Consider the following 13628-nt stretch of genomic DNA (forward strand, 5'->3'; position numbering starts at 1 on the left):
ATTTAATTCGGTCATTATCACACATTTTCACAGTATCACACAGTATCACAGTATGTTAGAGATTGGAAGGGACCTCAAGAGATCATCTAGTCCAATCCCCCTGCCAGAGCAGGAACACCTAGATAAGGTTACACAGGAATGTGTCCAGGCGGGTTTTGAATGTCTCCAAAGAAGGAGACTCCACAACCTCCCTGGGCAGCCCATTCCAGTGTTCTGTCACCCTCACTGAGAAGAAGTTTCTTCTCAAGTTTAAGTGGAACCTCTTGTGTTCCAGTTTATACCCATTACCCCTTGTCCTATCATAGTTTGCCATTGAGAAGAGCCTGGCTCCATCCTCATGACACTCCCCCTTTATATATTTATATACACTAATAAGGTCCCCCCGCAGTCTCCTCTTCTCCAAACTATAGAGACCCAGCTCCCTCAGCCTTTCCTCATAAGGGAGATGCTCCACTCCCTTAATCATCTTAGTCGCCCTGCGCTGGACTCTCTCCAGCAGGTCCCTGTCCTTCTTGAACTGAGGGGCCCAGAACTGGACACAATATTCCAGATGCGGTCTCACCAGGGCCGAGTAGAGGGGAAGGAGGACCTCTCTCGACCTACTGACCACCCCCCTTCTAATACACCCCAGGATGCCATTGGCCTTCCTGGCCACAAGGGCACAGTGTTGGCTCATGGTCATCCTGCTGTCCACTAGGACCCCCAGGTCCCTCTCCCCTACACTACTCTCTAACAGGTCGTTCCCCAACCTATACTGGAACCTGGGGTTGTTCCTGCCCAGATGCAGGACTCTACACTTTCCCTTGTTATATTTCATCAAGTTTCTCCCTGCCCAACTCTCCAGCCTGTCCAGGTCTCGCTGGATGGCAGCACAGCCTTCTGGCGTGTCAGCCACTCCTCCCAGCTTAGTGTCATCAGCAAACTTGCTGATAGTACACTCAATTCCCTCATCTAAATCATTGATGAATATATTAAATAATACTGGTCCCAATACTGACCCTTGAGGCACTCCACTAGATACAGGCCTCCAACTGGACTCCGCCCCATAGATTACAACTCTCTGGCTTCTGTCCTTCAGCCAGTTCGCAGTCCATCTCACTACCTGATCATCCAGGCCACACTTCCTCAATTTAGCTATGAGGATGCTGTGGGAGACTGTGTCAAATGCTTTGCTGAAGTCAAGGTAGACCACATCCACCGCTCTGCCATCATCCATCCACAATGTTATTTCCTCATAAAAGGCTAGGAGGTTGGTCAAGCATGACTTCCCCTTGGTAAAGCCATGTTGACTGCCCTTCATAACCCTCTTATCCTTGACATGCCTTAAGATGGCATCAAGGATAAGGTGTTCCATCACTTTCCCAGGGATGGAGGTGAGGCTGACCGGTCTATAGTTACCCGGGTCCTCCTTCTTGCCTTTTTTGAAGACTGGAGTGACATTTGCTTTCCTCCAGTCCTCAGGCACCTCTCCCGTTTCCCAAGACTTGGTAAAGATGATGGAGAGTGGTCTAGCAATGACTTCCGCCAGTTCCCTCAACACCCGCGGGTGCATCCCATCTGGACCCATGGATTTATGGATGTCCAGATTGCTCAACTGGTCCCTAACCCATTCCTCATGGACTAAGGCAAACCGCTCCAGTGACCTGACTTCATCTGAGGTCTCAGGAGTACAGGGTTCTTCAGGACTGCCTCCAACAGAGTAGACTGACACAAAGAAGGCATTCAATAACTCTGCCATCTCAGTATCTTCTGTCACCAGGGCACCCATCCCGTTCACCAGTGGGCCAACCTTGCCTCTGGTATTAGTTTTATCAGCTATGTATTTGAAAAAGCTCTTTCTGTTGTCCTTGACCCCTCTGGCCAGATTTAATTCTAAGGAGGCCTTAGCCATCCTAGCTGCCTTCCTACATCCCCTAGCAGCAGCCTTATATTCCTCCCGAGTGGCCAGCCCCTCCTTCCATGACCTGTAAACTCTCCTCTTCCACTTGAGCATACCCAGCAGTTCCTTATTCAGCCACGCAGGTCTCCTGGCCCTCTTCCTTGACTTCCTACGTGTCGGGATGCTCAGCTCTTGAGCTTGGAATAAGCAATTCTTGAATGCCAACCAACTATTACCATATGTTGTAAATAAGCTCTTCATTTTACAGGATGTTACCAGTCCTCCCAAAACAATTTAAACATTTAACATTTAAACACTTAAATTTAAACAAATTGAACATTTAAACAAATTAAACACTTAAACATTTAAACAATGAAACGTACTTCTGAACGCCCATATTCCTGAATTTTCAACCCTCCGTCAACTTCGCAGTGTACTTACAGCCTTGACACACGCCCTGAGTGAGCACCCCCCGAGCTGTCCCAGGGATTTACCTTTAATACTTAATCCAGCTTCTAATTAAGTCTTCCCAGAGGTTTCAGCGGCAAGCTGACAGCAGCTGAACCATGTGAGACGGCAGCCTCCCAACCACAGATGAACTAACAAGCACCAGGCCGCCCTCCCTCTACTCGCCACCTCAGCTCACCTCAGGGGGCCGCAGTCCTCACACCGATCACCCGTGCCCCTCCACACCGACCACTCCACGCTCCGCCACCGCCTCCCGCTGCGCCCGGCCCCGGCCACGCCGCGATGGCGGCTCCGCCTCCGGGTGAAAGGTCAGAGGGCGGGAATGAAACAGGGAGCGGGCAGGCGCGATGATGGCGGCCGGGAAGTCGCGATGTAGCGGGAAGGGGAAGGTCAGCCGGCGGCGAGAAGGTAGGCTTTGGGTTCGCTCTTCCCGCCCAGTCCTTTGGGCTCTGCCCTTAGGGACTCGCACAACTCGCTATACCCGGGGGAGCGGCTGGGCGGGCTCGGCGGCGTGCCGAGTGAGGGGGGTTGGACTCCCCCTGTCCCGTAGGGCCCGGTGTTGGTGCAGCCGGTCGGAAAACGGCGTATTCCAAAGATAACAGCCCGTTTGGGACCCTACCTGGAGTACTGCGTCCAGCTCTGGAGTCCTCAGTACAGGAAAGGCATGGACCTGTTGGAGAGGGTCACAAGAATCATTAGAGGGCTGGAGCACTTCTCCTGTGAGGAAAGGCCGAGAGACTTGGGATTGCTCAGCCTGGAGAAGGCTTGGGGCTCTCAGCCACAAAAGCAAGTTTCTAAGCAGTTCTCGTGATTATGCTTAATGTTTAGAGGTTTAATATTTTTCAGATTCCACGATTTTCCACTGTTAAACGAAAAAAGTGCATTCACTTCTGTATTTCTACGCTTGTATATTTGATTTCTAGGAAATAAGAATCCAAATGCTCCGAAGAATGAAGATGCTGCTCAAAGGTATAATTTCTAACTGATAATTAGTGGCATTCATGTTGGTTTGCCCTAGTTTGAAATCTCATTCTCTGCCTCACATGGGTTTAACTTCAGGAGATTGCGAGCATCAGCATCATGCAGGCTTGTTTGGAGTGATGCTGTGTAACTTCTAACAGCATGCACATACGTGCCTTGGATAATACACTAACAGTTTATGACTGTAATCTCCACAGTTGTATTTCCTTAGTTGTCTTAACTTCTCTGCATACTCTCTGTTTTTCTTTATTCACTTGAAAACCAAACTTGAGAGGAAAAACCACTTTTGGCCATGGACATTTACCTGAATATTCACTTGGTTCTGCAACAGAGGCAGACTTCCATCATAGACCTCTGTTGGTTAGGACAGCAGAATTGACTGTTCATTGACAGCCTCTGTGGAAAGCACTGCAAAATGGAGATCAAGCAGAGATGGTTATTTTCTGAGTATTTGCTGGGAACAGTACAGTGGCAAGGCTCAGGAGCACTCAGGAAACCTACTGAAGTGGGTTTTATTAGTTTTATTCCTTCCCTTACTTTGTACCCTCACGCTTAGTCTTGTCCCAGTCCTTTTTTCTTCCTGCTTTTTATGTTTCATCCAGCTCCCATTCTCCTGGCAACTCTCCCTAAATTGTTCATCCCGGGCTCTTTGTGCAGCCAGTCCTGTGTTTCCCTCTCCTGCAAGAAGAGTTGTGTAACCTTGTATGGCAGTAATGTAGTGCAAAAAGAGTCAATGCTTTTCCTGACCAGGTGGAAATAAAGCAAACCAACATTGGAAACTCCTTTGTGGTTACTCCAGAATTACTTGTGCATCACTTTGTACTTTTGCTTTGTTTGCCCAACATGGTGTGATGCAGAAAAATGTAAGCTACTGTATTTCAGAAAGATAAAGATATGATGGGGGAATTGTTTATGAAGTCTGCCCTCTGTTCTGTTACAGGAAAGCAGCTCTGGAGGCTGCTGTCAGAAAGAAGATTGAATTTGAAAAAAAGGCATTGAACATTGTTGAACAACTCCTGGAAGAGAACATTACTGAGGAGTTCCTTCTGAATTGTGTAGGTGTTGCAAGTTTTCATACTGTTCTGTATTTTTGTGTTCAGATTTAACTTATTTAACTTCTTGGAATGATTTACTGCAGTTTAAAATAGACAAACCGTTTATTCCCTCTCATCAGCTCTGATGATGATTGCCTTATTTTCAAGGGCTTTGTGGTGAAAACATGCCCTAGTTTTGCAGGACTGTTCATTTATTAATCCTCACTTTATTACCACAGCCTTTGTTGATGCTTCTGTGGTTCTGGGCTGATAGATGAAGTATAAAAATTTAGGTCTATTATCACATCATCTGTGAATTCAGACAAAGTGTCTGTAATGCTCCACAGCTTATCAAGCAGCACAGTTTTGCTGGAATGGTATGATGATTGCTTCTGTTAAGGTTGTAAATAGGTGTAAAAAGCCATATAAATCAAGGAAAATTATTGAAGTAGGTGCCACACTAGAGGCAAAATTATGAAGATCTTGTATACGTAAGAAGCGGCCATGTCTGTCTTCTTTCCCTGTATACCCTGTTACTGTTTTTACTGTGTAGGTTATTAAACTTTCTAGGTAACTGTTAGAAAATTAAAAGTATTTACTTGCTTACAAGATGTTTCGAATACAAAATGTGGCAGATTTTCCAGGATCTGTTGTTGAACTATTCCCTTGTCATTTTAGGGAAAATGTATTACTCCATCTCACTATAAAGACATTGTTGACGAACGGTCTATCATCAAACTGTGTGGTTATCCTCTATGTCAAAATAAACTGGAAAATGTAAGTTGCTTTTTCTTAATGCTGCTACCATAAGAATCTTTTCACAATTTTTATTCTCTTGCATTTTCTTGTTAATTTTCAACGGACAATATTAAACATAGGTTAAAATACTGTCAACTAGTGGGCCAGGCATCATATCATTCCGTTTCAGTATAATCCTTTTGAAGTAACAGGTAACATTTGATCAGTTGCCAACCATTAGTAGATGACAGAATCGGCATCTACTTTGACAGTAATAAAGATGAATGAAGTGTGTCTCCGTGTCCATCCTTTGTGCATGCAGAAACTTTCTAATTTTGTTCCTTCAGTGTAACCATGTATGCGAGAAGGATTGAAGTGAAACAACACTTCACAGGATAACAACACAGGGATATTACTGTGTGAATGCATATACATCTGCTCTAAAAATGTACGTTTCCTGTGTCAGAATTGTAGTCACGCTTATTTAGGTTTGCTAAGTCAGAGCTCAAGCAAAAGTCAGAGTCCAGTTACATAGCCTGTGATGAAATAGCAGTTACGGTACACCTGATGCCCTGAAAAAAACCTACTCAAGTGAGAAAAATTTTGCTGTTTTGGACTTTTTATATCTCCACAGAAGTTAACTGGGAAACTGCATTACATTTGAAGTTCCTGTAGGTTTGTGTGGGTAATGGTGGCTGTCTCTGATAGTACAGTCTCACATGTGTAAAAGTAGGTATGGATTAAAGAAGGACCTGTCTGCAATTGCTGAACACTTACACATGAGTAGATTTCCTACAATGCATCTCCATTGATTTATGTTCAGTGATGGCTCTCTTGTAGATCTGAAGTTGTCCTCTACTGATGGTGAGATGTAAATGATTAAACATAAATTGCCAATCAACCCTAACAGTTCTGTGATTTCTGAGAGTCTTAACATCTGAGAAGGTAAAATATCAAAAGGACTGAGAGGAAAAAGTGGTTGTGATATGCAATTCAGTTAAAACAGAACTGTCACACATTAAAATAGATGAATTAGGAATGAAGTTTTCTGTAATGTCATGATGGAAGCAGCAGTCTTGCTGATGAAAGCATTTTTGTTTTAGGTGCTAAAACAGAAGTACAGAATTTCAACAAAAACAAACAGAGTTTATGACATCACAGAAAGAAAGGTATGGAAACAAATCTACTCCTAAAATGTATTTTATATTGTCCCAGCATCAGAAATGCTGTTTTGTAACAGCATTCATGTAGTGGCTTGATTTTGAGCCAGTGTGCTTCTTGGGAAAATAATTTTCATGAACTGTTAGAATATGAAGGTTTTCATGCATTTCAATTTCTAGATGGTCCCTTTGGAAAGACAAAACCCCACATGTTTTCTAAGTTTAAACATAAAATGGAAATTTTTACTTGGTTTGAATGTGCTGCAGCTGACCAGTTAAAGACATCTGTGAAGAAGTGTTCTCTGTTTTGCTCCACTATAGTCAATGAGCTTTAGTTAGGGTCAACGTGGACATCCTTCTCATCCACTGGTTTGCAGTAGTGTGATACAAGTTCCATCTCATGCATTCCTTAGTGTGACTACTTTTAAGGTTCTTTTTTGTGAACTTTTCAGCATAAAACGTATGTCTTCACAAAGTCTGTCTCTTTCTTGAAGCATATTTATGCATGGTTACCTAGAAGTCTTCTTTGCCTGTTCACAGGATACTCAGTCACCTATATGTGCTAAGACACTGAATTGTAGGAGTTCCAGAAGAACTTTCTTCAGTGTCACTAGTACACATTCTTTGCCTCTGATTGTAACTCTGGGATACACAAAATTGTGGAAATTGATTTTTTTCAAGCTACCAGGCAAGACTCCAAGAAGTGGGATGTTTTGTCTTGTTCCCTGATGCAACTGTGCAAGTTTATTTTTCAAAGATGCTGCAATACTTGAGGTATTTTTCTGAGTATTGCAAAATACCCAAGATCTGTTGCTAACCAGAATTCTCATCATTAAATACCTGAATTTAATTGCATGACTTTTAAGCTGCATGACTATCTTGTTGGGTTAGGAATTGTTCTTTGAACAGGTTTGGGTGCTTTTTCAATTATTGTCATGTGGACTTCAACACTGTTTTGCTTCTCAGTATGTAATAAAAACACGAAGCAGAAAAGCAGGGAAAAAATAAGAAGCAGAAAGTGCCTTGTGAGGAGTGGGGTGGACCTATTTGATAGGTTTGGTTTCTCAGATGAATTAAAAAACCTGGTCAGAGGCTTAAAAAGAAATGTGAATTGATACTTAATTTTACAGGCATAAAAAACCCCAATTACTTTTCTACCTTTCTATGAGTACTGAAGTTGTCTTTAGTAATGTTTCTTGCTTTCTTTCATTTCCAGTGCTTTTGCAGCAACTTTTGCTATAAAGCCTCCAAATATTTTGAAGCTCAGATTTCCCAAAGTCCAGTATGGATGCGAGAAGAAGAAAAGTAAGTATAACCTTATACATCCATTGCTGCTTTTGAGAATATAATTTTCTCTGACCAAGCTGTGATGCTCATTGCTTAGCTGCAGTGCATCAGAATGATTGGGCTGAACTGAAGGTAACTGATGTTAACATCTTAGCTTAGCTTAAGCTTAGTGTTGATTTTTAAAGTGTTGTTGCCATATCGATTACAGTGACATGACTCAGTGCTATTCATGACTATTTAGTAGACATGACTTAGTTTAGTTTGGAGGGAAGACTAGTCATAATTCATAGTCAACTCCTGAACTTTAGAATGTACTTACTGGGATTGGATTTTCCAAACCATAAATGTATGAATTCATCTTACCCTGTTGCAAGAGATTTTCCGATTTTAACACAGCACATGTCTGAAGGTTAGAGTGTGAATGCTTGCACCTGAGAGCAGACTATAACATGAAGAGGTTCTTTATCCTGTCTATACTTCAAATTGCCCATTTCCTGTTGAAACTCCAATACATATGTTGGAACAGGGTGATGCAGTCCATGTTCCCAGCTTAGGAAACACAGGCTTGCAAATAATGAGTTGAGCCAATGGGTGTCACTGTTTAAATACTTTCCTAGAGAATGTTCAGCTGAATTTATTCCACTTTTGTTCTCTAAGGCACTAATTTTGATAGTCTTCTGGTTTTCAACAAAAGAAGCTGGTTGAAATTATATGTTTGAGCTTGGTTTTGTCAGTTTGGATCAGTCATCTGAATGAGTATCTGATCAATGAGAGAATTGGTTTATAGCAGCCTTATGTGATCTGAGGGATTTTAGTAGGTAAAACTAGTCTCTTAATTGAATGTTCAGGTGAATTTACCAGTATTTTTGTGCTTTTGTTTTTCTGTCTTTATAGAAAGTATTTCTAAAATCTTCTTTTTAATTCTTAACATTGAAAGTGTATAATTCTGATGTGCGTGACATAGTTAATCATGCTGCGGGGAGGGAGGTTTTTCCAAACAACAAACAAAACGCCAGATAGCTTATGGCTAGGTATGTCTGTTTGCACAATCAGATGTGCACATGCTGGTAAATGTTTACACATTAGGATATCTGACATTCTTTTGACAGAAAAGACTGGAAACTCCACTTCAAATTCTGATGAAGAGTTATATATAATAACTTAAAGCATTTCATGTTATCACCTTTAGTTTCCAAAGTTAATTCATTCATATGAGTGGTGGAGCTTTCATCTTTTTAAGCCTATGGGGGTTTTTATATACTGTCTGAGAAGTGTTAGTGCATTGACTTGCATTTAGTGCATGCTTAAAAGGCTTTCTTTCATTTGTAGGACAAGCGGGTGAAGATTTCGACTTTTAGCATTGTATAAAATGAACAGCATTGTGATGCTACCTCATAACTGGGTTGAAGCAGATTAACTGCAAGTAGAGCTTTGGAAAGAAACCCATCAGAATTGGTTTAGTAATATTTCTTAGAGTTTCTGCAAACCTTTGAACTCTATTTTCTTAAGGCAGGGTAACCTGAGAGCCTAATTTTTACAAAGTAAACTTTTAAATAAAGATACCCTGAATATTCATATTTTTTACATTAATTGGGAGCATTTTCCTGTAAATATCCCAGAATTGTTTTTCCCATAGAAACTTTGTGACCTATGAAGATCTTGGCATGTTTACTTTGTTGAAGAGACCAAACAGCGATCTGAAAGCAGTGTACAACTACTTGAAGAGAAGTTGCAAAGATTACAGAGCCAAATTATGCTTGGTTGGTGACAGAAAACTTAGCAAGGGGTGATGGCCACAAATTATTGCATGAATGGTACAGGTTGGACACTGGGGGGAAAAACTGCACCAAGGTTATGGTGGAAAGAAACAGGATACTCAGCAGTGTTTTGAAATCTCCATTTTTGGAGGTTTTCAAGATTTAAACTTCGTGAATTTGTGGATGACCTGATCTAGTGCTGGTGACAATTGCAGAGGTCAGACTAGAGACTTCCAGAGTCCTTCCTGACTAACACTTGTGTGACTTGCTGGTTCTATTAAATGTTGTTTAATGTAACAGCATCATGCTGCAGCCACACGTCATGCTATGTGAACAGTTATGTATAAACCTGCTCTGACTAACCCTGATTTGAACAGAGGGTATTGGATTAGAAGATCCTCGGATATCCCATCCAACTTCAACTATGTATCCCATGTATTAATGTTTATTTAAAGAGCGTTGATTTAGCAGGAAAATCTTCATTCTGTGTCTTCTTTTTGCAGACCACCAGACATAGAGCTGCTGAAGAAGGGACAGAGGTACACTGAACAAATATTTTTTTCTGTTATAGGCACTTCTAGTTAGAAATATTAGCATCAAATCAGGTGAAAGGGGAATCTTTGATTTCCTGTGTTATACAAAAGACCTTATTAGAACCTACACAATGGTGTTTTTTTTTTTCCTTTGTGATTCTAAACCAGTATATTTGATCTGTATGATTTAGTGTACAGCTGCTCTTGGCCTCTATGTCTTAATTGAGCCTGTTGAAATCTGAAACAAATCCACTGTTTGTACTTTGCATATTTTATACCATCTATTCTTTATAAAGAAAATGGTACCAATTATACGTGATGAAAGCTTCTGTGCTTCTTAATGTAGAACATCCATATCAGCTAAAATGAAATCATGCTACTCTGTCATCTCTCTGTACCTTGCCGTGTATTGTGATTTTTTGTTTGCTTTCTTTTGCCACACATGGCCGTTAGGTGGCAAACTTACATATGCTAAAACCAGCTCTGCTTCTCCCCCTGATTTTAGGGTAGTGTATTCCTATGTTAAAGCACCCCTCTTCATTTTAGAATTGCAGTATTCATCGTGCTAAGTCATACATTATTCTGTTGTCTTCAGTAATACCTTGTTTATTGTTCCTTTTCTAACTGCCAATAAGCAACTGAGAACTCGCTTATCTAAATGGTGTCTATATTTGTCATCTTGATTGCAGAACATCACAAGTCTTGAGTTCAAGAAGGCTTGTGGAAGAGCAGCTATGATGCTTAAAGCTTCCGTTCTTCTATAAGAGAAACATGCTTTATTTATTTAATACAAGAATGAAAAGCAGGTAGCACCCTTTCTTATTTCATTGGTGGCTTGTGTTTTCTGTTACAGCGGACAGTCTGGAGAAGAAGTGAAAATATGTGATGAGATAATTAAAGCATCCGACATTGAAAATCATAATCCATGTGAATCTGCTTCTCAAGACAAAGCCAGTGACAGCAGTAGTGATACTGAACAAGAATTTGTTTCTTCTGTTCTACCAGGAAGTCAGTCAAGTTCAGCCAGTATTGCACAGCAATTGCACAGAAACAGCATCCTCAAAAAGAAGCCCGCTCAGAAAGTATGTTCCATCCCTAAAACTGAAGACTCAGAAGTGGTAGAAGCCACTGAAAGACTATCTAATTGTAAATTAGATGCTCAGGAAGAAAAGCGTGCTTGCTGTGGTCGTAATGAAATAACTGCAACACCTTCAAGAAGTGCTACTCCAGGGAAACCGAGTGCTTCAGAAAACTGTGAAAATACCTGTGGTTCACGGATAGTTTATCTAGGTGTGAGCAAAAGAGGGGCAGAACATCTTAAAAGAGCACTAGCTAACTCAAAAGAACAGAGAACACCTGAACTGAGGCATCCAGTTAATTCCAAGGGCAGTTTATTACAAGTGCTTAAGCAAACACTTACAGAATGGAGAACTGAGGAAACTTTAAAATTTCTCTATGGACCAAACTACAGTTCTTTATGTTCTTCAGAGAGCATAGCATCTGCCAACCAGGAGAATGAAGAACTTGATGAGGATGACTTAGATACAGCTGATGATCTTAATGCTGGCGCTGTAGGGGAATCTGAAAACAGCCTGAACTATTCTTTACCTTTCACAGGCCCAGATGCAATAGTTAAGCCAATGCCTAGTTATGAAAAGTTAAAAGAAGAAACAGAGTTCCTACAACTCCGAGTAAAAGAGTTCTATAAAGGAAAGTGCATCTTGGCTGAAGAGGCAGAGACAAGTGCACAAGCAGAGGAACATCCAAGCAAACATGAGGTAAGTGTCCAGTGGAATAGTGTTGAGGCAGTTTGTTTCTGTCATCATAAGTGGGTAAGTATCAATCATAGGGAAGGAGAAAAGTAGGTTAGCAAACTGTATGTTGGATCAGATTAAGCAAGCTTCTGTCCAGTAAGTTTTTGTGTTGTTTTTCTGTGTTTGGGTTGGGTTTTTTATTCTATTCAGGGAAAAGAGTTTTCTTATGTTTAAACATTTATTATTAAGCTGTGACTATTTTGATGCGTTGGCTTTGAAATACTATGTTATAGCTGTTAAAGTTTTTTGTCTGATACAGGATGATCAGCAAGAAGATCTCACCTTCCCACTTGTTGATTCAAATGCACAAATGCAGATTAGAAGGAGAATCGTCCTTGAAAAACTGAGAAAAGCGTAAGTATCCTTTACTTTGGTGAGTGTCAGGCTGAAGTTGCTGCTCATTCATCATCATTTTACATAACAAACGCATTATGCAAGGACATTCTGGCTTTTTCTAGGTGGCCTTAGCTGTTAACTTAAACCTGTTACTGCCCTAAAGAACTTATTTCTGAGACAGTCATCTGTGGTACAGTTGCAAAGGTCAGTTGTTAGGGGTATTTGGCTTTTTCTGTGGTTGTAGTTTGTGTCAGCAGCCAAACTAGATTTTGCTGAAACACTTCATTCTGTTTCTCTCTACCTGCAAAAAGTGTGGATGAGCCACAGACATGGAATCAAACCATGCTTCAAGAAAGGTGTCTCTCTCTGACCTTTCTATCGGTGTCACAGGACTGGTAAGGCAGTTTCTCAGCACCTTCAAGATTTTCCCCAAGTTTGGCACTTATTTTCAGCCTCTTGCAAAATTTATGTTGAACTTAAAAGTCTGGTACTTGATGAAGAGAGGATAAGAAAGACAGAATGAGTTTTCTCATCTTTGAAGGTTTTATTCTTGACTGTCCCCTTCTTTAGTTGGTTGCTTTAAATATCATGCCATGCAGTAATCCTGTCACACTCCAGTAATAGAGACAATCTTCATTGTGATAAAGCAATGATTTGTTGGTGTGTTGAGGTGAGGTGAATGGGAATGTGAGCTTGCCCAGCATCCCAAGAGCCCTGTGTTCAGTTTTTGTAAAAAGTGATAGAAGAGGTGAATCGAAGTCTTGATTCTTCAGCAGTATTGATGCATCATATGCATATAAATGTAAATAACTGGATATTGAAATGCAAGAGGATATTAACCATTAAACAAGTAAATAGAGGCAAAAGTTTAACCCTGAATGTGAAAACCAATGCATGTTATTGCCAGCATTTGGGGATACTGACAACTAGTTAAACAGTACGTGTGGTTTGTTGTGCGCTGTATCAGTTTTGCACACAGTCAAACAGGGAGGCAATCTGTAGTCTTCTTTCTTTTTGAATCTTCTGATTACCTTACTATTGTCCTGATATCAAGTGTCAGGCTTACAGTGGAATGTTATTCTTGTTGCAGCCATGTGAGCCTGCAGTTAGCAGATACATTCTCTGTGCAAACCTCATTTAGACGTGCAGTTTCCTTTTGTATGTTATTTTTAAGCCAAATAAATATAAATATTTGAAACATTTATGACACTTTGATGTCTAATCCTCATAATGTAAACACTTTGATTTTTTTGGTAAGAATGTCTTGTCAGAACAGAAATGTGAAGTTAATGAGTACACATGTAAAACTATGTTTAATTGTTCTTCATGTTCACACTGAACTAGAAATTCTTATTTTTAAAAACATGCTATTATGAAGCGAAGGTATTGCCCAAACACCACTCTGAGGAATCTGAAATGTAAATCACTGGCCTCATCTGTTGCACAAAAGTCCATCTCTTACTAACTTCGCTGAGCTTTGGTGGAAGTCTTCCTTGAGAAGAAGTAAGAAAGAGGGTAGTGTATATTAACTGGTGTCTTTCGTTTTCCAGACTGCCTGCAGTTTTGGGCCCTCTTCAGGTTACTCCAGGTGATGTTTACACAGAACTGAAAAATCTTGTCAAAACTTTCCGGTGAGTATTG

General features: G+C 40.8%; 1 protein-coding gene across 1 annotated transcript in view; it reads left to right on the forward strand.

Annotated features, from left to right (window-relative positions):
* Window positions 1-2697: 2697 nt before the first annotated feature.
* Window positions 2698-13628, forward strand: part of RPAP2 (RNA polymerase II associated protein 2) — a gene marked incomplete at its 5' end in the record, with an annotated part of 37111 nt that continues 26180 nt past the window's right edge. Inside the window, 10 exons of the mRNA XM_080624045.1 lie at window positions 2698-2755; window positions 3271-3316; window positions 4269-4383; window positions 5041-5139; window positions 6204-6269; window positions 7477-7565; window positions 9808-9843; window positions 10691-11615; window positions 11911-12005; window positions 13538-13618. Of these exons, the coding sequence (XP_080480171.1) occupies window positions 2698-2755; window positions 3271-3316; window positions 4269-4383; window positions 5041-5139; window positions 6204-6269; window positions 7477-7565; window positions 9808-9843; window positions 10691-11615; window positions 11911-12005; window positions 13538-13618 (1610 nt within the window). The remainder of the gene's footprint in view (window positions 2756-3270; window positions 3317-4268; window positions 4384-5040; window positions 5140-6203; window positions 6270-7476; window positions 7566-9807; window positions 9844-10690; window positions 11616-11910; window positions 12006-13537; window positions 13619-13628) is intronic.

The sequence above is a fragment of the Psittacula echo genome, assembly GCF_963264785.1.
Source record: "Psittacula echo genome assembly, chromosome: 7".
Classification (NCBI taxonomy): Eukaryota; Metazoa; Chordata; class Aves; order Psittaciformes; family Psittacidae; genus Psittacula; species Psittacula echo.